The 25,664-nt window shown below is 48.8% G+C and overlaps 1 protein-coding gene across 2 annotated transcripts; it reads left to right on the plus strand.

Annotated features, from left to right (window-relative positions):
- Positions 1-1,435: 1,435 nt before the first annotated feature.
- IL22RA1 (interleukin 22 receptor subunit alpha 1) lies at positions 1,436-24,837 on the plus strand. Of its 2 annotated transcripts, XM_054500443.1 has the most exons (7): positions 1,436-1,781; positions 6,094-6,226; positions 7,501-7,679; positions 10,407-10,585; positions 16,298-16,436; positions 21,177-21,298; positions 22,872-24,837. In XM_054500443.1, the coding sequence occupies exons 1-7, from the start codon at positions 1,739-1,741 to the stop codon at positions 23,802-23,804; spliced, it is 1,728 nt and encodes a 575-aa protein (XP_054356418.1). In that variant the 5' UTR covers positions 1,436-1,738; the 3' UTR covers positions 23,805-24,837. The 2 variants fall into 2 exon arrangements, with proteins under 2 accessions (XP_054356418.1, XP_054356429.1); XM_054500454.2 differs by lacking the exons at positions 1,436-1,781; positions 6,094-6,226 and adding an exon at positions 6,648-6,708.
- Positions 24,838-25,664: the final 827 nt, after the last annotated feature.

The raw sequence follows: 25,664 nt of genomic DNA on the forward strand, positions 1-25,664 counted from the left end.
TGCTCTTCTCCCTAAGGGTCCCTTGTAAACTGTTTTTCTGGCTGTAGCCTCCCCACACCACCTTGTCATCAAAGTCATCAAAAACCCTCTATCCATCATGGTTCATTCAGTAGCACAGAAACCTCTCCAGTCTTTCAGACCAAGGGACTTTAATGTAAAGGAGCTCATCACCCAGAGGATGAAGGAGCTGGGACACTAATCAGGACAGACAGTTCAGAGATTTCCCCAAAGCAGGAAGCTGTGCCATCCTACCAACTGAAGGGAAAGATGAGGGGAGAAGGTGTTGCCAGAGCCAGGAGCTGGCCTCCAGACAGGAACAAGAAAGACACAGGGGGTTGCCTGGCTGATGGACTGTCCAGAGGGAGCGGGAGCTGCAGAGGAGATACAGCCATTGCTGGGGAAGCCACTCAAAGCAGAAAACGAGGGGAGAAGTAATCTGATCTCTGCCTCCCCAGTCTTCCCCCAGGGGCTAAACCTATCAGAAAGCAGTTAATAAAGGAGTCTGGAAAATGTAGTTTCCTGCAATTTCAGGAAATGACTGGCATAGGCCCTACCTTAATTCCTCCAAAGCACAGCTTAGATTTGGCTGTTTTGTCAAACCAACTTTAGCAATCAGGGCTGATAACAAACAATTACAATTCAGGAAAGAAAAACTTAAACACGGATCCCAGGATATTACAGCCCATTACATCCAACCCGTTGGCAGGATCCCTGCTAAAATTTCACTTGCCATTGTGCGCCTGGGGCCAGGCAAACTCTCCCCAGGGGCAGGATCCTCCGATCGTGTCCACCCTGACCAGAGTCCAGGCCCCAGGCCCCTTCAACCTTCTCCGGGCCCTGCAGGAAGGAGAAAACTATTTCCTAAATACCTGTCCCTTCATTCACACGAAGCTTGTGTGCAGATCCTGCCCCACATGGCAAAATGATGGGAGAGCAGCCTGAATCTTCATCGTCCCGAACCAAAGGCCCATTCATGAAGTTCAGCCCCATCTCTAGCACAGCAGAAAGAATCACTAAGGTTTGAGTTCCATTTTTTTTCTAACCTTTTGCAGATCCTAGACCCAAAGACTCAAGGTAAGAGTGGCTGGGCTTCCTCACCCCCAACAGCCTCTCTAGGGAAGAGCTGTTCCCAAGCCCACCCCAAGCATGGGGACCTGCCTTGATATGGAGGATCAAGGAGGAGCACCAGGTGCCCTCAATCTCCTCCTGCCAGAAAAGCAAAGGAGTCACAGCTTTTCCTTTGCTGCAAGAAACATTCTGGTACTTTTTATTCCCCCCTCTCTTGTCCAGTTATTTTCATCAGGGTAAATCCCCTAGGAATAGAATTATTAAAGCAAAAGATAGGTATGTGGTGTAGGCTTTTGATCCACAGTGCCAAATTACTTTTTGATAAGGCTGCATATCGTGGATTATTCTTGCCTTTTCTGCCCCTCAGCTCCTTGATAAACCACTTGGGATGAATCAGCCACCGGACCAGATAAACAAGCCAGCCTGTTACTACTGCTGTTTTCTGCAAGTCGGAAGGGAACTCCCTTAGATCCCGCCCAGAACCTGGAATTCCAGAGCACACAGAGCCAGGACACCTTTGTACCCCTGCTCCCCACCGGCTCAGGTCCCACCCACCCCCTTCTCCCCGCCCCATGCCCGGGTGGAGCCAGCTGCCAGGGCACCAAGACTCCCAGCCCTCCCTCTGTGCACAGCAGACTAGAGGCCAAGGGAGGGCTCTGTGCCGGCCCTGATGAGGACGCTGCTGACCATCTTGACTGTGGGATCCCTGGCTGGTGAGTGCCCATCTACCCTGTGGTCAGACCTCCCTTATCCCAGGGGCCAACGATCAGGGTCATCTCCCCAGCACCCTCCCCAGCCCCAGCATAGCCAGTTTCAGTTTCTCCCCTGCTAGGGCTGAGCAGGGTGCCGGGTGTTCACGGAGAAGCAAATGCCCAGCTTAGTTTGCTGGGGGCGTGAGAGGGTGCCTCAGACCCTGGGTTCTTCCAGGGACCCAAAGGACCCTCAGGTCTTGGGGGATATAGCCAGCTGTCTGAACTGGGGTGCTGGATCACTACACCTCAGTGAATGGAGAATTGGCCTGGAGGAGGCAGACATCCTTCAGTCCCTCAAACGGTGTCGGCACAGGTTGTACCATCCCTTCCTCTGCCTCTCACCTGGGACTGGCCTGATAGGGGAGGCAGAGGAAGGACGGGGGGAAATGAAGCTTGAGTTCACCATTGCCTCCCTCCATGTCCCTGCAGGGCCTCTTTGGCCCCTTTTGTTTTCATAGATCTGAAAGACCATTTTCTCCTAGAGTGGCCAGTTCTGCTACATTAATAGGTCTTAAGACACAGGACTCATTTGGAAACAGGTCTTAAGGGCATAGTGTTCAAAGCCAATAAAGTGAGCCGGGGGGCTCATCATTATGGAGAACGTTACATGAGACCCTAGACTCTGTCTCTGCTCTCCTGGTGCATTGCATGAAATTCAGGGAACTTCCTTAGGAAGTCAAAGCACGGTCCTGATTGAGGATGGTGAGCAGGTATGGCCTCGGCCAGGCCCTCCTTGTTCAAGTGCAGGACGAGGCCCACGAAAAGGCAGAGCTTCCCACCCCCTCTGCCACTGTCCCGCCAGGGCTGCCTGCGTCCCCAGGGCTTCCAGCTCTGTGGGGCCCCTCCAGTCTGCTTCCCGGCATCAGGCTGGGCGTTCCAGGAAGATGTGAGGCACCCCCTCGAGGCCCCAAGACACGTCCCTTTAGACCCTCAGCCATACTGGTTAGAAATCCTAGAGGCTCCCAGCCATTTGAGATGGGGGACCCCAAGAAACAGCCCTTAGGAGATTGTCAAGGGTCAGTTGCCTCGCGCTGCACACCCCGGGTCCTCACCCCCCCAATCTTAGGCTGACTCCAGAGCATGTGGAATCGTTTCTTGTTTGTGTATTTTTCCTTAGCTTCCCAGCTGGTTGACAGAACATTGTTTTCCCACATGAATGTGAAAAAACAAGTTGCCTTTTATAAATCCGCCAGGCTGCCAGGCTCCACACAACACATGTCTCCCCAGATTTCACAATATAGACTTTCACCCGGGAAGTGCGGAAGCAACACAGGCTGAGGAATGGATGATAGATTTGAGGAGGAAAAGGAGCGAAGAGGGCGGGAAAAGAGGGGGAGATCTTGTTAGTCCCTGACACCCCTAAAAGAGAGGAGTGGGCCTAGGTTCACTTACCCCACTTCATGAAGCTAACTGCAGTTCCCTCCTGAAAAGTGGTGTCAACCTCCACGTAGCCCAGGGTCCTTTGCTTTGGCAACATGCCCCCACCTCACCCACCAGCCTCCTTGCAACCCAGATGGGCCCTCTATTTCCCACTCAGAACACTGACCTCAACCAGCAACGTTCCCGCTGCAGACTCTACCCCAAGCCTTGATGGAGCCTGGCTTCTCAAATCCCACCCTCACCCTTCTGCCCTGACTTACCACCCAACCAGACGCCACTGTTCAGGTCTGACCTTGACTCCTCAACTTTAGACTCAGCCCTGAATCCAGGACCCCTCCCTCCAGAACTGACCCCAATTCCACCCAGCCTCACGTCCAAACAAGATGTCAGCAACATCCTAAGGCTCCACGGCACAGCCGTCACCTTGCGTAGAGGCAGTAGACCCCTCCCTGCGCCATCCCTAAGGCCCCAATCTGGGGACTCCAGGAAGCCTGAAGACATTTTGCAGCTGCTGGGCCAGAACCCAAATTCAGAGAGGAGGGCAGCCTTCGAGGTTAGCCAGAGGATGTGCAAGCAGGGTCGGACCATTCTTCCCTGTCCCCATCGGTCCTCGCCAAGCCTGAGGACCCCTCTCGTGTGTAGAGTTGGAGTAGGGGGATCAGTAACCGTCTGCTCCCTCACACCTTGGGCCCACTGGCAGTCGTAGTCGTGTCTGGGGAAGGAGGGGCACAGACATATCCAAGACACACACCCAGGCCGCAAGGCCTTGACCCAGCTGGGGCTCTCAACATTTTCCCACCTGTTTATTTCCCACGCCAGCCAGCCAGGGCCTCCGAGCTCCGAGCCAGCTGCCAGCTTGGGCCGCCATTTTCCCGCAAGCTCCTGCTCTCCACAGCCCAAGCCTGGGGGCCTGAGGGAAGGGTTTTATAAGTTAAGGACTCTTTGTTTAGAGTGCAGATTGCTTCAGAGGCTGCAGCCCCTCCCCAGTCCCTTCCTTGAGGCTCAGGCCCTCACTGCCCTTCCCTTACCAGAAGCAGAAGTGGGCTGGACAAAGACCTAGCCTGGAAGAGAGGGCTGTGGACTCTTCAAGGGCCAGCTTCTCTCCTCCTCTCTCTTCTCCTTCTCCCTAAATTCATCCCTTTATCAGGTGCTCAGGTCCCTGAAGCCCACCACCCTCATCTAAAAGCGTGAACAAGACAGCCTCCTCCCTACAGAGCGAATGTGTTCCCTTCCCGGGTCTCCTCCCTTCAGACTCAACACATGTACATAGGGACCTATTAGACACTAAACACATTCACAGACACCACCCTGCTCTATCTGCCCCACAACCAGTCTAGCACTGGGATGAATATTGTAGGTTCTTCACATGCTAACTGTGATGCTGGGCAGCAGCTCTCTCTGAGCCTCAGCTCATTCATCAGATTGGGATAGTGATAGTGGGCACGTTGTTGTGAGGATTTAATGAAGGAAGGGACTTGCCTGAAAGAGGCTGTGCACTTCACAAATGCCAGTGGCTGCTGTTGTCATTGTTGCTTGTCTTTAGGTAAATCAAACTATATCTATTTTAGAGATGAGGCAATTGAAGTTCTCGTTGCTTAAACAACTTTCCCAAGGTCACCCTGCCCACGTGCGGGCTCAGTCAAGAGCGCCTCCTCCACCATTGCTTCAACTGATCAACTTGGGGCAAGTTACTTCTTACACATTTTAGTTACATATCTCTAAAATAAGGGTGAGGACACCAACTTCAGGTTGTGTTAAAAAGTGAATGAGAGACAATACCAAGCATCGATGGGGATGTGGAGAAATTGAACCCCTCAAACAATGCTGGTGGGAATTTAAGATGGTGCAGCCATAACATCCTGGACAATATATGAGACCCCATCACTACAAAAAATTTAAAAATAAATTAGACGGATGTGGTGGTGCATGGCTGTAGTCCCAGCTACTCAGGAGGCTGAGGTGTGAGGATTGCTTAAGCCCAGGAAGTTGAGGCTGCAGTGAGCCATGATCGTGCTACTGCACTCCAGCCTGGGGGACAGAGCAAGACCCTGTCTCAAAGACAAAAAAAAAATGGTGCGGCCACTTTAGTTCCACAGTTCTTCAAAAGGTTAAAGATAGAGCTACTATATAACCTACCAAATTCCACTCTTAGATATATACCCAAGACAACTGAAAACATATGTCCACTTATAAAATTGAACACAGTGTTCTGTTCACAACAGCATTATTCATGGTAGCCAAAAAGTAGAAACAACCCAAATGTCCTGATGAGTGGATAAACAAAATGTGGTATATCACACAATGGAATATTATTCAGCCCTAAAAAGGAAGTACTAATCCATGCTACCATAAGTGTGAACCTTGAAAACATTATGCTAAGTGAAAGAAGCCAGCCAAGGCTCTATTTATATAAAAAGTCTAGAGTAGGGACATTCACAGACACAGGAAGTAGATTCGTGGTTGTCAGGGGTTAGGGGAGGAGAAGAATGGGTGGAGTGAGTGCTAATGGGCATGCAGTTTCTTTCTGGGGTGCTGAAAATGTTCTGGAATTAGATAATAGCGATGATTGCACAACATTGTGAAAATGCTAAGAAACCATTGAAATGAACACTGTAAGGTGGTGACGTTTATGGAATGTGAATCACAGCTCATTGCAAAGCAAAATGGCTGAGAGTGGATGGTTGGTTAGAACAGCGTGGGGAGCATCTTCTCTTGCTGGTGCATTTGTAGAAGGCTGGGGGCCGGGGTCTCCCTACTCACCCACCAGGCTGGCATCTTGAAAGCAAAGGCACTTTGCATGAAATTTATATGGGGCAGGACTCTGACTGAGCCCACACATGGGCAGGGTGACCCTGGAAAAGCCCCTGCTCACCCTCCTCGCACATTCCTGCAGCTCACGCCCCTGAGGACCCCTCGGATCTGCTCCAGCACGTGAAATTCCAGTCCAGCAACTTTGAAAACATCCTGACGTGGGACAGCGGGCCGGAGGGCACCCCAGACACGGTCTACAGCATCGAGTATAAGACGTAGGCTTCACTCTTGACTCCACCTCCTTTGACTGCTCTGAAGCCAGCCCCTCTCCAAGGAATTCCCCTCCTCTCCGTATGTTCCCATGTCCCCACCAGGACTGGTGTCACACAGCCCCTTCCAGATAAAGCTTTGCTCCTTTATGTTTCTTTTGCAGAGGGAGAATAATATAAGGGTACAAAGTACAGGTGATAGGGTCAGGCTGTCTGGGCTTAAATGCCAGCTCTTGCCTGTATAACCTTGGGCAGCCAGGTGACCTCACGAAGCCTCAGTTTCTCCACCCACAAAGTGAGGACAATGATAGCACTTTCATCACAGGGTTGTTGGGTGGGTTGAACAAGATAAAGTCATTAGCACTTGTGCCTGGAAAATTATAAGCTACCAATAATTATTTTATTATTATTAGTGAGACCAGGTCAACAGAAGATGCACCCAGCCCCTGTAGCCCACACCTGTTCCTGCTCCTCTCCCTCCCATGCAGGTGAGGAGGGGTGGCCTGGGCTCAGGAGTCCTCAAACCTGGCTTCCACTCCTGGTCATGCCACATTGTCCTGTAGCAAGTCACTTCCCCCTCTCTGAGCCTCATTTCTCTCGTCTGTAAAATGGGGATAACAGGGCCCACATCAAAGGACTATGGTGATGACGAGCCCAGAATGTGGACTCAGACTGGCTGGGTTCAAATCCTGGCTCTCCACATGCACACTTCAAACACATGGGCAATTTACTTCTTTGAGCCTCATCTTCTTTATTTGAAAAATAAAGAGAATAGACTGGGCACAGTGGCTCACACCTATAATCTCAGCACTTTGGGAGGCTGAGGCAGGTGGATCACTTGAGGTCAGGAGTTCGAGACCAGCCTGACCAACAGGGTGGCCATACTGTCTCTACAAAAATTAGCCAGGCATGGTGGTGCACTCCTGTAATCCCAGCTACTCGGGAGGCTGAGGCAGGAGAATCATTTGACCCCCGGAGGCAGAAGTTGCAGTGAGCCAAGATCGCACCACTGCACTCCAGCCTGAGTGACAGAGCAAGGTTGTGTCTCAAGAAAAAAAAAAAAAAAAGAAAGAAAGAAAGAAAAGGAAGGAATAAAGAAAGAAAAAGAGAAGAATGTATATGCCTCAGAGGTGAGAACAAAATGAGATCATTCGCATAAAGGGCCTGGGCCACTGAACATGCTAAGTAAATATTAGATCTCCTTGGCATTATTAATAAGCCACAGGCCTAGCGCTGGCCTTTTCATCACCACGGTGACTTGGCCCCTTCCTGGCCCACAGGTACGGAGAGAGGGACTGGGTGGCAAAGAAGGGCTGTCAGCGGATCACCCGGAAGTCCTGCAACCTGACGGTGGAGACGGGCAACCTCACGGAGCTCTACTATGCCAGGGTCACCGCTGTCAGCGCGGGAGGCCGATCAGCCACCAAGATGACTGACAGGTTCAGCTCTCTGCAGCACAGTGAGTTGGAGCCCCTGTGGGTTTCAGGGGAGGGAAAAGGAAAGCGCAGGTGTTTGCGGGGTGGGATGGCCTCTTCTCTTCTGGAGTGGGTGGAGGGTCCAGAAGGGGCTCTCTGCAAGGGGAGGGGGCAGCTGGGGATGTGGCTTTTAGGGAAGTCCCCCACCCCCACCAATTACAGTGTGTTCCTAGCAGGTTTGTTCATTTCTCTCCACCTCCACCCCAACCTCCCTAGTTCAGACCACCTTTATCTTGACCCTCGACTGCGGTCAGGGACACCTAACTTGTTTCCCCAACTCTCCTCTTTACCACCTCCTCCAGCCCATTTTCCACAGAGCATTTAGAGAGATCTTCTCAACACATAAATCCCACCTTCTCTTCTCAGCTTAAAACCCTCGGGCAGCTTCTCATGACTCTAAAAATAAGATCCAACTCCTTGCCATGGCCCACGAGGCCCTGCGTATCCTGGTCCTCATCTTGAACATGTTTTCCCAATGCATCAAGCAGCCAAGCTTCTGACAGTCCCTGCCTTGGGGTCCTTGCTGCTCCCACTCTCTGGGGGCACTTCTGAGCTCTTCACATGACTGGTTCTTTTATAGTCCTCACGGCTCAGCTTCAACATCACCTCCTAAGTCAGCGTCCCCACCTCCAGCCCTGATGACCTGATTTCTGTAGGCCACCATCTGTGATTCTCTATTGCAATACAGGGTTTATTGTCTTCATCGCTCACATCACACGCTGCAATTACTGTGTTTGCTCACATGTGTTATCATCTGCCTCCCCCTCTAAAATGTGAGCTCTAGAACTGCATGTGTGGGCGGCAGAATCCACTGCATTCCCAGCCCTCAGCATAGTGCCTGGCACGTAGAAGATGCTCAATAGCCAGGTGCAGTGGCTCACACGTGTAATCCCAGCACTTTAGGAGGCTGAGGCAAGAGGATCACTTGAGCCTAGGAGTTCAAGACCAGCCTGGGGAACACAGTGAGACCCCATCTCTACAAAAAATTTAAAAATTAGCCAGGTGTGGTGGCACACACTTGTAGTCCCAGCTACTTAGGAGGTTGAAGTGGCAGGGTAGCTTGAACCTGGGAGGTCAAGACTGCAGTGAGCTGGGATTGCCCCCACTACACTCCAGCTCAGGTGACACAGTGAGATCCTGTCTCAAAAAAAAAAGATATTCGGTAAATGAGTGGATGAGTGGATAGCAGTTGCTGATATGGTTTGGCTATGTCCCCACCCAAATCTCATCTTGAGTTGTAGTTCCCATAATCCTGTCTTGTGGGAAGGACCCAGTTGGAGGTAACTGAATGATGGGGACGGTTTCCCCCATGCTATTCTCATGATAGTGAGTACATTCTCATGAGATCTGATGGTTTTATAAGGGGCTTCCCCCTTTGCTCGGTTGTCATTTTCCTTCCTGCCACCTTTTGAGGAAGAACATGTTTGCCTCCCGTTTTGTAAGCTTCCTGAGGCCTCCCCAGCCATGTGGAACTGTGAGTCAATTAAACCTCTTTCCTTTATAAATTACCCAGTCTGAGGTGTGTCTTTATTAGCAGTGTGAGAATGGACTAATACAGTTGCCAAACTCCCTACACAAGCTAAGCATGTGATGATGTTCACCAACTGACTTTATAGTCACACATAGCTTTTTAAGAAAATAAAAAATAAAATTAAGTAAAATATTGTTTTTTTAACCTGGCTTGTTCAGTGAATTCACATTCATTGTAGAAAATGTGTGAAATATAGAAATATACAAAGAAAAATAAAAGTCACCCAAAATAATCTTAACATTCTAATGTAACTGCAGTTACTAGCAGCTGTATCTACTTTGCAATCTGGCATTGCTTTTTTGTCTTAGGTTATTTTTCCCCATATATTGGTATCACGAACACTTACCCATATCATTAAACATTTTGCACAACAAGATATTTCACAGTGGAAAATGATCCATTCTAGGGAGATACTCTAATTTACTTATATGTTTCCCTTTTTGAGGACATACAGCTCAGTTTTTCAATTTTTTTAGCAGCAATGAAGTAAACATTGTTCTGACTCAGATATTTTCAATCTTGGAGGCCAATGGATCATTGAGGTATTTTTACAAATTAGATTCAGGGTAAATGAGGTCCATGAATCCCTGAAGTTGGATGCAGGATTTTTGTATATATACATTTTGGCGGGAAGAAGACCCACAGCATTCACCACATTCTCAAAGGAGTCTGTAAACCAGCAAAGGTAATTTGGTTATTTGGAAAATTCCATCTTGAGAGAGACAGAAGTCTTCAGCCTGATCTTTGAGGCTGCATCAATAGTATTAGGCCCCAAACGTTATTTAGGATGTGTAGTTGATGTCATTGACATCCCCAAAGCTGTCATACTCAATAGATGAGGGAGGAAGGGTGCTCTAGGCTGACTTAAGGTGGGGACGCAGGGGGCTGGGACGTGTGGGGGCAAGCCAAAGGCATGACCAAGCTAGGGGACTGGTGCCCCTCACCCTGAGTTCTTCTCATTCACTCTTGGTCATCCCTTTGCCAGCCTGAAACCCAAACACCAGGGCTTGCAGAAACTTTTCTCTTTTCACTGTTTGTTTAGCCGATGCTTTCAGAAGCATAGCTGGCACTGGAGTGGAAGGAGAGAGGGAGCAGTCATTTTCCACTGTCCAGGGTGGCCTCAGACACTACCCACCAATTCTGACTTTTTCTTTTCTCTTTTCTCTCTCCCTATTCCCAGCTACCCTCAAACCACCTGATGTGACCTGTATCCCCAAAGTGAGATCGATTCAGATGATTGTTCATCCTACCCCCACACCCATCCGTGCAGGGGATGGCCACCAGCTAACCCTGGAAGACATCTTCCATGACCTGTTGTTCTACCACTTAGAGCTCCAGGTCAACCGCACCTACCAAATGGTAAGTGTATGTTGCACCCTGTTCTTTCTCTGCCTAGGAAGCCTCTTCTCTCCCAATTAGATCTGAGTTGCTTTAAGAAAAAAAGGGGACATGTTATATAAATTAGCATTTCCCAAAACATGTCCCTTGAGAGGCTCCTTGAAGCCTGGAAAACATCACAAATGACAACTTCTGTCTTGTAGATTCACACACACAATAGCATGCTAAAAGCTCTGAAAAGTCCTGCAGAGCCAAGACTGCACTATCAATTTGTTTAATACAACTTCTCCCAAATTTATTTGACCAGAGAAGCTGCTTCTTTTGCATAATATTTACATTGTTTTTTGTTTAACACCTTCTCAGATCCTGGGGAACAACCTCTATTAATATCTTCAGATGTTCACATTAGAAAACACTAGAATCAATTTCTACTGCTGCAGTTCTTTTTACTAGTTCTCCACTATTTGCAGGAACTATATACAGGCAATGTGGAAGGATGAGTAATAATAAGAGGTGGAAGGCAAGGGCATAAATTCTCAAATAATATATGAATTATTTCTTTTCGTATTCAGAAAATATTTGGTACCCCCTACCCTCAGCATGTGCCACCAATCCACAATTCAGTTAAATGAATATTTATTTCCTACTTTGTGGTTTCTGCATGCAAGGAGCTTATAATCTAGAGGGTGAAAAGGGAGTTAAAGCAAGAATTCAAATAGCTGTAGGTAGAGGAAAATATGGGTATTGGGAGGTGGGGCAGGATGTCAGCACAGCAAGATTTGAAAGACTCCCAGAAAACTTTTGGGAAGCCAAAAATGACATAATATGCGTATATTACCTGGCATGCCACAGAAATTGGTACTGGCTTCTAGAAAGCCTAATATGCATAATATGCATATTATGTCATTAATATTCATATATTACCTGGCATGCCACAGAAATTGGTATTGGGCCAGTATCAATTTCTGAGGCATGCCAGGTAATACACGCATATTATGTCATTTAATCTTCACCACAGCCTTGTGAGGCAGGTTCAATCATCTCCATTTTCTAGATGAGGGAACCAAGAGAAGTTAAAGTCACTTGCTCAAGATTGTTCAGCAAATAATAGGGTAGACAGGATTCAAATCCAGCTCTGTTTAGCCCACATTTCTCCCACCACTGGCCTGCCTATACTGCCCCACCATGATCAGAGAGAAAAGCAGCAAAACTTAAGCCATTTAAGAAAAAAAGAGACGGGGCCTCACTATGTTGCCCAGGCTGGTCTCAAACTCCTGGGCTCAAGAGATCCTCCTGCCTCAGCTTCCCAAAGTGCTGGGATGACAGGCATAAGCCACCGCACCCGGCCAACTTAAGACATTTTTGAAAAGCACAGAACTGCCCACTTTGACAAGAGCATAAAGACATGTAAAACAGGTTCTTAAAACATGGTCCCGGCCAGGCGCGGTGGCTCACGCCTGTAATCCCAGCACTTTGGGAGGCCGAGGCAGGTGGATCACGAGGTCAGGAGATCGAGACCATCCTGGCTAACATGGTGAAACCCTGTCTCTACTAAAAAATACAAAAAAGTAGCCGGGCATGCTGGCGGGCGCCTGTGGTCTCAGCTACTCAGGAGGCTGAGGCAGGAGAACGGCGTGAACCCGGGAGGCGGAGCTTGCAGTGAGCCAAGATCGCACCACTGTACTCCAACCTGGGCGACAGAGCAAGACTCCGTCTCAAAAAAAAAAAAAAAAACACACACACACACACACAAACCATGGTCCCAAACAAACAGCATCAGATTCTCCTGCAGTACTTGTTTAAAATGCAGATTCTTGGGTCCCCTTCCAGTCAACTTCATCAAGTTTTTGCACTTGCAGCCCTGGGATCTGAATTTTAGTGAGCAACCCAGGTGCTTCTTCCCCAGTGCAAAGCTTGAGAACCTCTGATGTAGAGGGACCCCGGGAGATAAACCTCAGAAGACTGGATGGGACTATGCTGTAGAAGGGATAGGGTGGTGGAGGGGACGAATTTTTGTTTCTTTTGTAGTTGGGGGAGCCACTTGAGATTACTGAGCAGGGAGACTCCTTATCACACCTATTTTTTGGTAAATATTTGGGGTCTTATTAAATATTTTATTGTTGATTTCTAATTTAATTCAATTTGTGGTCAGAGAACACATGCTGTATCATTTCAGTCCTTTTAAATTTATCGAGGCTTGTGTTATGGCCCAGCCTATGGCCTGTCCTGGTGAACGTTCCTTGTGCACCTGAAAAAATGTATATTTTGCAGTTGGTTGGTGGAGTGCACTATAAATATCAATTAGGTAAAGGTGATTAATTGTGTTATTCAGATCTTCTATGTCTTTCCTGATTTAGGTGAGAGGTCAATTGGTCGTTTAATTGTTGAAAATAGTAAACTCTCCAACTGTAATTGTGGATTTGTCTATTTTCCCTTTAATTCTGTGCAGTTTTGCTTCATGCATTTTGAAACTCAGTTATTAAATACATATACATTTATGATTGTTGTATCTTCCTGATAGATTGAACCTTCTGTCATATGAATTGTTCCTTTTTATTTGTAGTCATACTCTTTGTATTGAAGTCTACTTTATCTGATATTAATATAGCCAATCCAGCCTTCTTATGGTTTGCATAGTATATCTTTTTACATTCATTTTCAATCTGTCTCTGTTATTATATTTAAAATGTATCTCTTGCAGACTGTTCTGACAGCCTTTACCTTTTTTTGACATTAATTCACATGCCATAAAATTCATTCTTTTAAAGCATACAATTCAGGTGTTATTTGTATATTCACAAAGTTGTGAAACCATCACCCCTATCTAATTCTCTCTTATCAATCTGTCTTCAAGTTCTCTATTTTTTCTGTCATTTCCAAAATGTTGTTGAGATAATTCAGTGGGTTTTTAAATTTCAGATGATAATATCTATAATTTTTCAGTTCTAAAGTTCCTAGCTTTTATAGTTTTCATATTCTACTGAGATTTTCTGTTTATTCATTCATTCAATATGAGCATATTTTGTTTCACTTCCTGGAGCATTGTTATACAGCTGCTTTAAAATCATTGTCGGCCAGGTGAGGTGGCCTACGCCTGTAATCCCAGCACTTTGGGAGGCCAAAGCGGGCGGCTCACTTGAGGTCAGGAGTTCAAGACCAGCCTGGCCAATGTGGTAAAACCCCATCTCTACTAAAAATACAAAAATCAGCTGGGCGTGGTGGCAGGTGCCTGTAATCCCAGCTACTCGGGAGGCTGAGGCAGGAGAATCATTTGAACCTGGGAGGCAGAGGTTGCAGAGAGCTGAGATTGCACCACTGCACTCCAACCTGGGTGACAGAGTGAGACTCTGTCTCAAATAAAATAAAATCATTGGCTGCTAATTCAACATTTTGGTCATCAGGGTCAGTCACTATTGTCTTTTCTCTTGAATATGGGTCGCGTATTCTTTCTTTGTATGTCTAACAATTTTGAAATGTATCCTGGACATTATGTTGAAATTACTGTAGATTCTGTTATATTCCTCCAAAGAGTATTGGTTTGGTTTCACCCGGTTTTAGCAGGCAATTAATTTGGCTGAACTCCAAACTCTGAAATCTCTCTTCTTTTTTTGTTTTTTAACTTTATGTGGGCTGCCTGGAGTCTACCCCATTCATGCCTACTTTAGGGGCCAGTCAGGGATTTGAGCAGAGCTTATACACAGAGTTTGGGCCTCCTCCTCTACGATCTTTCCTGTCTGTGCTTTCTCCTCTCATTTTCCAGCTGCTGTGATTATTCCAAGCCCTGCCTTTTGGGTATTCAAGCCAGTGAGAATACAGGGTTTCTCTCTAGGTTTAGCCATTCCACAGGGTATAGACTGAGGTCTGCCTTCAGGCTACAAGACAGTAAAAATGGGAAATGTACCCATTGCCATTTCTCCTCTCTCTAATATGTGCCTGCTTTTATTTTCTCTCCAATGCCTTTAAGTAGTTGTTTTTCATTTTGCTTAGAATTTATAGTTGTTATTTTGGGGATGTTTGGTCCAATAGAAGCTATAAATTACTAGGATTAGAATGAAGAAAGATCAAATATGGAAATGGAAGAGATATCAGGGTGGTAAGTCAAAAGATTATTGCAATGGTATAGGCTGAAATTGAGGGCCTAAACCAGGATGGAGGTAGTGAAAAACTTGGGGAAGGAGGAATCAGGGCCTTGGCAACTCTCCTGGAGTTATGTCTCATGATATGTAATGTGTCCAGTTTCAACCACATAAGTTCTGCAAAACAATAAGTTAAAAAATTTATTTATGTACTGCTTCACTCACTGTCACCACCATCCCCATAAACACACACAAAAGAAAACAATAAATTACCCTCAACCTTGGCCTCCATGTGCCTGAAAAAGAGAAGGCAGAGCTGAAATACAAAGAGCCAAAGAGGAAAATTCTCAGTTTTTGAACTCCCAAGAACACAGGTTCTGGCCCTTTAAAGGAAGATTTCTGGATCCTTTAAGGGCAATTTGATACCAAAGATATGAGAGGGGATTTGTCCAAAATGGCTTCAAGGTTTAGGCCCTGGAGATTAGAAGAAGAGTGATGCTATTATCAAAATTAGAGAATCAAAAACAGATTTGGGTTTGGGGTTTGGGATGGGGCTGACCCCAGAGAGAGGAGGGCAGCATGTTTGGACATGTTGACTTAGAGATGCTCACATGGTACTATTCAGCAGGGAGCTGGCAGGGCCCATCAGAAACTCTATAGCTCTTCCTGAGATAAGTTTGGGAGTTATCCACACATCAGTGCTCACAGCAGCCATGGGTTCAGATAAGATCACTAAGTGGCTGGAGAGTACGTGAGAGAGAAGGAAATGGTTGAAAAGCAAATCTTGCAGAACAACACCGAGGAGCTAAAACCAGTGAAAAACCAGAGAGGTAGGAGGCGAGCCAGACAGGATAACATGTGGCAGCCATGGGAGAGGAGTTCTGGGTCAAAAAGGTGAGAGATACACAGAAGAACGAGAATCAAAACACAGTTCCAGCAGAAGGATTGGCAGATACAAAGAAACAAGGGCCTTCTTATGCAAGGTAGGTGTTTACCTGAGTGGCAGGTATCCAGCATTGATGAACCTGCAGAGCCAGGTGGGCTGCAGAGACAAATGAGTCTGGACTGGAAGCCAGGGACCAGGACTCTATTCTGTAAATATGGGTGAGGCCATCAAAGGCTTTTGAATAGAAGAGCATTATAATGAGATTACGTTTTAGAAAGATCCCTATAAACACTAGGATGAATATGGAAGTGAACAGGGGCAAATCCAGAGATGGGTGACCATGAAAGAGGCTACTGCTAGAGTCCAGGCTGAAGCCTTGAGGCCCAATTAAGGCAGAAGCAATGAGGAAAGAAAGAAAGGAATGGGTGTTCAAAGAGTTTATGATGTTTAACCATGAAAAGGTGAAGGACAAGAGGAATTGGAAGAAGGAGGGACAGTGGGAGCGTGGGAGGGTGGTGGAGGTCATAATGGCAGCTGCTAGTGTGTATAACCACTGCCTATGGGTCAGACACTGTTGCAAGTGAAAGGCACATGTGCTTGGAGACTGATTGGATTTGGGGATAAAGCAGAAGGGAGGGGAATGGAAGCAGAGGCTGAAGACAGACCCATCAGCATCAAACCAGAATCCAGGAGGAGCGAGCAAGCTTCCTTGGGCTCCATGTGGAGATCGGTGTGTAACAGGAATCACGTTGCATTCTCTGTCCAATTCAGCACCTTGGAGGGAAGCAGAGAGAATATGAGTTCTTCGGCCTGACCCCTGACACAGAGTTCCTTGGCACCATCATGATTTGCGTTCCCACCTGGTCCAAGGAGAGTGCCCCCTACATGTGCCGAGTGAAGACACTGCCAGGTGAGTTTGGCTGAAACCAGAGGGAGGTGGGGCTCCTGAATTCAAGCCTTGACTCTCCTCTTTCCTCCCTGTAACCAAGGTGAGACTTGGCAACACTCTAAAAAACCATGGAAGGGTTATCAGTGTGTTATTGAAGTCAATCTTTGTTTATCCTTAAAAGAGTTGGCTGATAAGTTATCAAAGTAAATGTTTGATTCTCACCCTCCAGCCTATGTCTGGATTTCCCCTCTCTGACAGGCCTTGTGTGTACCTTGGCAAAGCAAACTCACCTTAATATTAACCCAGGTGAGATATACTGGAGGGAAAATCTGCAGGGGGGAAGCAGAGAAGATAAAAAGATCCCTCAATATCTTCCAAAGTCAAATAATAATAATGGTATCATGATAACTAGCATTTCTGCAGTGCTAACCGGGAACCAGGCACAACCAAGGGCAAGCCTCATGAACAGTCTATGAAGTAGGTATTATTTTCATCCTCATTTTATAGATGAAGAACCTGAGGTTCAGAGTGGTTAGGTAACTTGCCCATGGCCAGGCACAGTGGCTCACACCTGTAAATCAACACTTTGGGAGGCCAAGGCAGGAGGATCACTTGAGCCCAGAAGTTTAACACCAGCCCGGGCAACATGGCAAAACCCCGTCTCCACAAAAAAATCAAAAACTTAGCCAGGTATGGTGGCGTGCATCTCTGGTCCCAGCTACACAGGAGGCTGAGGTAGGAGGATCACCTGAGCCCAGGAGGTTGAAGCTGCAAAGAGCTATGTTTGCACCACTGCACTCCAGCCTGGATGACAGAGCAAGATCTTGTCTCAGAAAAAAAAAAAAAGTGACTTGCCCAAGGTCACACAGGTGCTGAGGGATGGAATGAGGCCTAATTCTAGAGGCCATGCTCTTACCACAGAGCTACTATAGATACAGTTGGGTTTTTTGTTTTTTGTTTTTGAGACAGTCTCACTTTGTCACTCAGGCTGGAGTGCAGTGGCACAATCTCGGCTCACTACAACCTCTGCTTCCCAATTTCAAGCAATTCTCCCACCTCAGCCTCCCAAGTAGCTGGGATTACAGGTATGTGCCACCACACCTGGCTAATTTTTTTTTTTTTTTTTTTTTTTTGGTATTTTTAGTAGAGATGGGGTTTCACTCTGTTGCTCAGGCTGGTCTTGATCTCCTGGCCTCAAGTGATCCACCCACCTCAGCCTCCCAAAATGCTGGGATTACAGGCATGAGCCATCGCGCCCGGCCTAGATATAGTTTTGAACCATCTGCTCAGTGAGATGGTCCCTTCCTCTAGCACATTGAAACTTGATTCTCATCACAAGCATCATGATGTTTTTATTAGTGTTTCTTTTCATAGACGGAGGGAAACGTTGTATTGCTCAGAGCTGCAGGTTTAGAGGATGAAGGTGATGGCAGTGGATGTGATAGATTTGGTAAAACAGTCTCCACTTTATCCTCATGTTCAGATTCATGATGTCAGTAAGTGATTTCAGTTCCAACCATGCCAACATTCAGAATAGAGTTGAGTTTGCAAGCTGGACATTGCGTGTGGCACGGTGGAAAGAGAAGTATCGCGTAAGGAATGAGAAGGCACAGTATTAGTCAGATGTCAGCCAACCATGTGCCTGGGGGAGTCACTCAGCCTCTGGGAGCCTGATCCCTCATCTGACAAATAGGGATGCTGATGCCTGGGCTGAGGCGATAATCAGAGGCCAGGCAGCTGCCAGACCTGGGCCCTAGAAAATGACACTCTGGTCCTCAGGTTTGTTTGGAAACTCATCAGTTTTCCAAACAGCCCACAAGAGACTGATTTCTCCACCTGAATCCCAGTGCAACCAGTTGGCAGGGGAGCTATGCCTCATGCAACAGCCAACACTGGCCACTTGCATGGGGCATACCCTTCCTGGGGCAAAGGCTGCTAGGGAGCTCAGAATAGAACTTGGCGAGAGGAGAACTAGAAAAAGGAAACTGACGTTCTGGGGCTAAGCTGGGAGTATTTGTATGATTCATGACCCCCTTCCCTGGACTGTCCTAGATAAATCTCACCTGCTCCTGGCCCACAGGCCCTGGCCCACCAGCTTTTTGACAATGTGAAGACCACTCCACCCTTACCCACAACACCCTTCTGTTGCCTTGTCCTTACTTGGTCTTGCTCATAATGGGATACCATTTTTTCCTAAGACTGTCGCTTTTATATTAATCACACTTCCTGGTGGCTACTTCTTGCTGACATACAGAAGCACCTTATCCTTAAAAATATATTTAAAACAATTCCTACATTTATTAGCTTCTACTATATTGCCAAGCAAATAGTTGTGCCAAATGCTTTACATATATTATTTAATCTTTATTATTACATGTAACATATATTATTTAATCTTTAGAACAATCCTGCAAGCTGGGTAGCATCATCCTCGTTTTACAGAGGAGGAACTCTGGCTCAGAGAGGTTAAGCAACTTGCCTGTGACCACACAGCTGCTCGGGGAACCTGATTGATTCATCTGGTTCTGAAGGCTGGGCTCTACCCACCACTTTGCAACTTTGTTTACAGTGAGCCCCCTGTACTGCACACTTCTTCCTCCTACTTCCGTTTCAGAGTGATGCATCCTGCCCTTGATTGTGTATCCTGACGTCTGCATTACTGTCAGAATCCCCTTTACCTACCTCCGTAGATGAACAGGGAGGGTCACAGAGCATTGTCCCAGCATCTTGATGACGGAAGAGGCTCTAAGGGCCATCTCACCTCATATCCTACTTTTACAGATGAGGAAACTGAGGCTTCCTTGCAGAGTGGCAGGGAGGATGAGTTTTGAGTTACACATGTAACTCCACTGAGTAGCTGTGTGACCTTGGTCAGGTCACTTAACCTCTCTGGGACTCAGCTTTGTTATCCATAGGAAGCGAGCATCCCTATCCCTCTGTGTTGTGTTTGATGATGTAGTGAGATAACATAGGTAGAGCACCCAGCTCTACATGATCATACAGATCATGGCCCGTAGTAGAAGTTCAACCACTGCTGGCTACTGTTATTATTAAAGGGTAGACCAGACAGGGTTGTGCAGCAGGAAGGATGCTCAGCATATCTGTGGCAGAGCCAGGCCTCTAACACCCTGTATTCCTTACTCTCAGGCTGGTGGTGTTTTTATATTCCATCCAGCCTCCCTATGGGTAAAATGGCAATGTATCCAATACACACAGTGTGAAATGGAAATATGTCAAGCCAGAGACCATTCCATGTCCCTATTCTGTCCTGGAACAAAGAGCAGTGGTTTTCCAGGAATGTGATAGACATTCGGGTGGGGTCTTTTTCCTGGAGTAGGGATGGGGGTAACATGTGACAGGAGACAGGGTTTCACCGAAGTGAGAAGCTGACCTAGAGAGGCCCAAGCTCGTGGGCTGGGGGAGGATTGAGGAGTGGGCCAGAAGTAGAGGTTCCAGCAGTACCCGGGGTTCACAGTGATCGCCGAGGTCATTGGAGCTATTGATTAACTCTCCAAGCTGAGGCCTCACAGGGGCCAGGAAGAGAAGGAGGGTGATTAGCAGGCCCCTGGACTGCAGGGGTCTTGACTCTCCCAGTCACCTTCCCTCTGTTGCAAACTGTCAGTTTTACCAAAAACTCCAACAACCTCTTCCTCCATAAGTCCTTCACAAGTGCCACTTGGACCGGTGACAGGAAGTGTGTCCTGCCTGGAACTGGCTGCACCCATCCCAAAGATGCTGAAACACAGGGAGAGGCTCGGGCACTAGAGCCCTAGTCATCCCTCTCCCCTCCATTTTAGACAGGACAGTGCCTTTCCAGGCTCCCTTCTTGACCAAGATCTTCCCTGATGCCCAGCCCCTTATCTTGGTAGGGAGGTGGAGAGGACAGGCCTCCCTGTTTTCACTTCTCCCCTCCCTCTGCCTCTACCCTACCAGGGAGTCAGGACCGACCTTAGACTCAGGCAAGAGGGGCCCTTCCCTGCACCCAGCACTTTAGAAGGCCCTTCTCTGGCCCTGCCCTGGCCATTCCCCTCCTTGCAAGATGAAGACTCCATACAACAAAGGAGGCAGGTCCATCTGGATCCTGTGACCTCCTTTCTAGATCACATTGTGAGTACCTGGGACCCTGAAACTCTCTGTACATATGGCCCAGAGCTTGTGATCCGTCTAGGCAGTCCTCTTTTGGGAGTCCTTCCTCATGAGGGCAGACACTGCTGACATGCAGTGCAGACCTTGGCCCAAAGGATGACCAACAGGCGGCTATTTGCGGGGGACATAGATGAGCTCGACCATGAGGGCTGGGGCATCTATACACATGTGCGTGAGGGCCCTGGTAGTGTGGGATGGAGCTGGGCTGGGCTGGGCTGGGCTGGGCTGGGCTGGGCTGGGCTGGGCTGGGCTGGGCTGGGGGCCTGCAGTGCGCTGCAGGCTTTCCCTGTACCTCCCCACTTGAGCACAGTACCTAGAGAAGTCCAAGAACTCTGAATTAAAATATGGCATCCCGGGTGGTTGTAAAAAGCCTTTTTGTCAAGGTGGAAGTATAGAACATTTTATTTAACAGTGTAAAAATATAATTTGTGAATTCTTACTATTCAGACATACAATATATGGACTTCCATTTGTGATCTTGCCTTCTGACGGTAGGAGAGGCCTTGCCAGCGCAGCCGGAGAGGGTTTTCAGCATCCACATGTGGGGCCAGACCCAATCAGGCCCAGGCAGAGCCCAGCCTCACACTTCCTTCTCTGGCCCCTTTGGTTTCCTAGACCGGACGTGGACCTACTCCTTCTCCGGAGCCTTCCTGTTCTCCATGGGCTTCCTCGTCGCAGTGCTCTGCTACCTGAGCTACAGATATGTCACCAAGCCGCCTGCACCTCCCAACTCCCTGGTGAGCCATCCCCCCGGGGCGGGAGGGAGAGATCCTTGGGAGGGCCTGGGCTCCGAGGTCCCCAGTTCTCCCCAAAATGCAGGGATCCACAGACAAAGCAGGAGATGGGCCTGCTCTCTCCCTTCACGGAGTTCACAGTCCCACCTAAAGTCAAGAGACGTGTGGCCCAGCAGGTCTCAGGACGCATTGAAGAGGGGTGGGTGATCAGGAATAGTGGACATGGAATAAAAAACCCACATGGCTTGGAAGTGTCCAGCACCAGGAGAGCAGTGTGGGACTAGAGTGAGCAGCAAGGCAACGAGGGAGGAATGGTGAGCGCCAGGAGAGCCGTGGCACTCATGCCCTGTCTAAATGGGCAGCCGGGCACCACCACGTGGGAATGCAGGCCCAGCACTGCCTGATCTTCATGTTTTTCAAGAGAAGCCAGAGTTTCAGATTATATTGTGAAATCTCCCAATTTTCAAATATTCAGAACTAATTTTTTAAACAGATTTTTTTTTTTTTTTGAGATGGAGTCTCACTCTGTCACCCAGGCTGGAGTGCAGTGGCATGATCTCGTCTCAGCACAACCTCCACCTCCCGAGTTTAAGCAATTCTCCTGCCCTGGCCTTCCAAGTAGCTGGGATTACAGGCGTGCGCCACCACACCTGGCTAATGTTTGTATTTTTAGTAGAGACGGGGTTTCACCATGTTGGCCAGGCTGGTCTCAAACTCCTGACTTCAGGTGATCTGCCCGCCTCGGCCTCCCAAAGTGCTGGGATTACAGGCGTGAGCCACTGCACCTGGCCATTTTAAACAGAAAGTTTTTAAATGGCAAAACTAATTGTTAAGTGGAAAGCCCTTTGTTACAGCTCTTTTAGAATTGGTCTAGCAAGTGAAGACCAGAACCAGCCCCCACCGAAAAAATAAAAATAAAATGGAAAGCCCTACACCAGCCACACAAATCACATCAGCAGCCCCCACCTGACGCCAGTGCCGCCTCTGCTAGAGCAGCAAGGCCAATGCAGAAGCCATGAGCTGAGCCACCTGGGGCACCTGGAGCCTGCTCTTGCCCATCGGAGGGACAGAGGAGCTCTGAGGGAGTTTTGCTCAATGTGCAAGTCCAGATGTAGCATTTTCTGTAAAGCTCTCCCAGTCTCTCCTGGCTCCTTCTTTTCCCACTCTGACCCTGTATTAGGCCCTCAGGGATCCGTGGGCCAAGCAACAATGCGGGCCACCACCTCGAGAGCATGCCCCAAGGCAACCCCAAATCCTGGTCATCTACTCCCTGGATTATCTGCCTCCTGGAGAAACCAGAGCCCAGATCTCTCTCCCTGAGATAACCCAGACTTTAGAACCAAAGAGCTGAGAGACCCTGTCCCTTCAGGGAGGCACTTGCACCTAGAGGAGTCTCTGGGAAGCAGATGGGGATATGGGACAGACGCATCTTGAAAAAGCCCCCAGATGGCTCCCTATGGAGGACCTCACCAATTTAGAGCTAGACCAGTTCTAAAAGAGCTGTAACCCACATCACCAGCAGCAAGCTTGGGATATACCCTAACCACGGGGGGTGACTGTTGTCCCCCCTGCACAGAATGTCCAGCGAGTCCTGACTTTCCAGCCGCTGCGCTTCATCCAGGAGCACGTCCTGATCCCTGTCTTTGACCTCAGCGGCCCCAGCAGTCTGGCCCAGCCTGTCCAGTACTCCCAGATCAGGGTGTCTGAACCCAGGGAACCCGCAGGAGCTCCACAGCGGCACAGCCTGTCCGAGATCACCTACTTAGGGCAGCCGGACATCTCCATCCTCCAGCCCTCCAACATGCCACCTCCCCAGATCCTCTCCCCACTGTCCTATGCCCCAAATGCTGCCCCTGAGGTCGGGCCCCCATCCTATGCACCTCAGGTGACCCCCGAAGCTCAACTCCCATTCTACACCCCACAGGCCTTCTCTAAGGTCCAGCCTCCCTCCTATGCCCCTCAAGCCACTCCGGACAGCTGGCCTCCCTCCTATGGGGTATGCATGGAAGGTTCTGGCAAAGACTCCCCCACTGGGACACTTTCTAGTCCTAAACACCTTAGGCCTAAAGGTCAGCTTCAGAAAGAGCCACCAGCTGGAAGTTGCATGTCAGGTGGCCTTTCTCTGCAGGAGGTGACCTCCTTGGCTATGGAGGAATCCCAAGAAGAAAAATCATTGCACCAGCCCCTGGGGATTTGCACAGACAGAACATCTGACCCAAATGTGCTACACAGTGGGGAGGAAGGGACACCACAGTACCTAAAGAGCCAGCTCCCCCTCCTCTCCTCAGTCCAGATCGAGGGCCACCCCATGTCCCTCCCTTTGCAACCTCCTTCCCGTCCATGTTCCCCCTCAGACCAGGGTCCAAGTCCCTGGGGCCTGCTGGATTCCCTTGTGTGTCCCAAGGATGACGCCAAGAGCCCAGCCCCTGAGACCTCAGACCTGGAGCAGCCCACAGAACTGGATTCTCTTTTCAGAGGCCTGGCCCTGACCGTGCAGTGGGAGTCCTGAGGGGAATGGGAAATGCTTGGGGCTTCCTCCCTGTCCCTACCCAGTGTCACATCCTTGGCTGTCAATCCCATGCCTGCCCACGCCACACACTCTGCGGTCCAGCCCCAGACGGGTGCCCTTGAGAGAAGCAGAGGGAGTGGCATGCAGGGCCCCTGCCATGGGTGCGCTCCTCACCAGAGCAAAGCAGCATGATAAGGACTGCAGTGGAGGAGCTCTGGGGAGCAGCCTGTGTAGACAAGCGCATGCTCGCTGAGCCCTGCAAGGCAGAAATGACAGTGCAAGGAGGAAATGCAGGGAAACTCCCGAGATCCAGAGCCCCACCTCCTAACACCATGGATTCAAAGTGCTCGCGGAATTTGCCTCTCCTTGCCCCATTCCTGGCCAGTTTCACAATCTAGCTCAACAGAGCATGAGGCCTCTGCCTCTTCTGTCATTGCTCAAAGGTGAGAAGAGAGCCTGCAAAAGAACCAGGCCTGGAAAAGAACCAGAAGGAGGCTGGGCAGAACCAGAACAACCTGCACTTCTGCCAAGGCCAGGGCCAGCAGGACGGCAGGACTCTAGGGAGGGGTGTGGCCTGCGGCTCATTCCCAGCCCCGGCAACTGCCTGACATTGCGCGATTTCAGCTTCATTCCTCTGCTAGAACGAAGCAAAATGCAGGTCCACCAGCGAGGGAGACACACAAGCCTTTTCTGTGGGCAGGAGTTTCAGACCCTATCCTGAGAATGGGGTTTGAAAGGAAGGTGAGGGCTGTGGCCTCTGGACGGATACAGTAACACACTGTACTGATGTCACAACTTTGCAAACTCTGCCTTGGGTTCAGCCCATCTGGGCTCAAATTCCAGCCTCACCACTTACAAGCTGTGTGACTTCAAACAAATGAATCAGTGCCCAGAACCTCGGTTTCCTCATCTGTAACATGGGGATCATAACACCTACCTCATGGAGTTGTGGTGAAGATGAAATTAAGTCATGTCTTTCAAGTGCTTAATAGTGCCTGGTACATGGGCAGTGCCCAATAAACGGTAGCTATTTCCTGTTGTGATTTTTTTTTAAAAACTACGTTACACGAGGAGTGACCCCCTCCCCCAATTCAGATTGGCTTCAGACATACCTGGCATTTCCTCATGGGCTTAAATGACCTGGATTTCCTCAGGACAGGCAAAGCCAGAGAGGTCTGGGGTGGGAAAGAAGAGGGACTGCAGGGCCTTCTAGAGACAGAGTTCAGAGACAAATGATGTGGAACCTTCTCCCTGAGATCGTAGGCAGAAGCCATTGTGGGTGGCAGTGATGATCTCAGATGGCCTCTGTCCATCCAGCCTCCCTGACCCCCCACAGAGGCAGTGTTGCACACTCTGTGCTCTCAGACTGCTGCCATACCCTCTGTATCACTGCGTCTCAGATGACCCCTACCATGAGGAAGCCAAAGCCCAGAGGGAGAGGGGACCTACCCAAGATCCCACTATTGAGGCTGTGACAGAGTTGGAGCGCAAACCTAGGGCTTTTAGTCCTCATCGAGAGAGGAAGCTTTCCACACCTGCTTGGATTCTTGGAGGATGAGACTAGTGGAGGCTAAGGAGGGGAGGCCTCCTAATGGGGTCCCCAAGAGACAAGTGCTCCTGGTCACCTTGCTCCAAAGTCTTTTTTTTTTTTTTCCTTTTGGAGAAAGGGTCTCACCCTGTGGCCTAGGCTGGAGTGCAGTGGCATGAACACGGTTCACTGCAGCCTTGACCTCCTGGACTCAAGTGATCCTCCTACTTCAGCCTCCCAAGTAGCTGGGACTACAGGTGCATGCCACCATGCCCAGATAATTTTTGGTATTTTTGGTAGAGACAGGGTTTCGCCGTGTTGCCCAGGCTGGT

This window comes from Pongo pygmaeus, chromosome 1 (assembly GCF_028885625.2).
Source record: "Pongo pygmaeus isolate AG05252 chromosome 1, NHGRI_mPonPyg2-v2.0_pri, whole genome shotgun sequence".
Taxonomy (NCBI): Eukaryota; Metazoa; Chordata; class Mammalia; order Primates; family Hominidae; genus Pongo; species Pongo pygmaeus.

Coding starts and splice junctions, on each gene's coding strand:
- IL22RA1 (XM_054500443.1), top strand. CDS start 1,739: ATGAGGACGCTGCTGACCATCTTGACTGTGGGATCCCTGGCTG. Junction 7,680..10,406: donor GTTCAGCTCTCTGCAGCACA/GTGAGTTGGAGC, acceptor CCCTATTCCCAG/CTACCCTCAAACCACCTGAT. Junction 16,437..21,176: donor CCGAGTGAAGACACTGCCAG/GTGAGTTTGGCT, acceptor TTGGTTTCCTAG/ACCGGACGTGGACCTACTCC.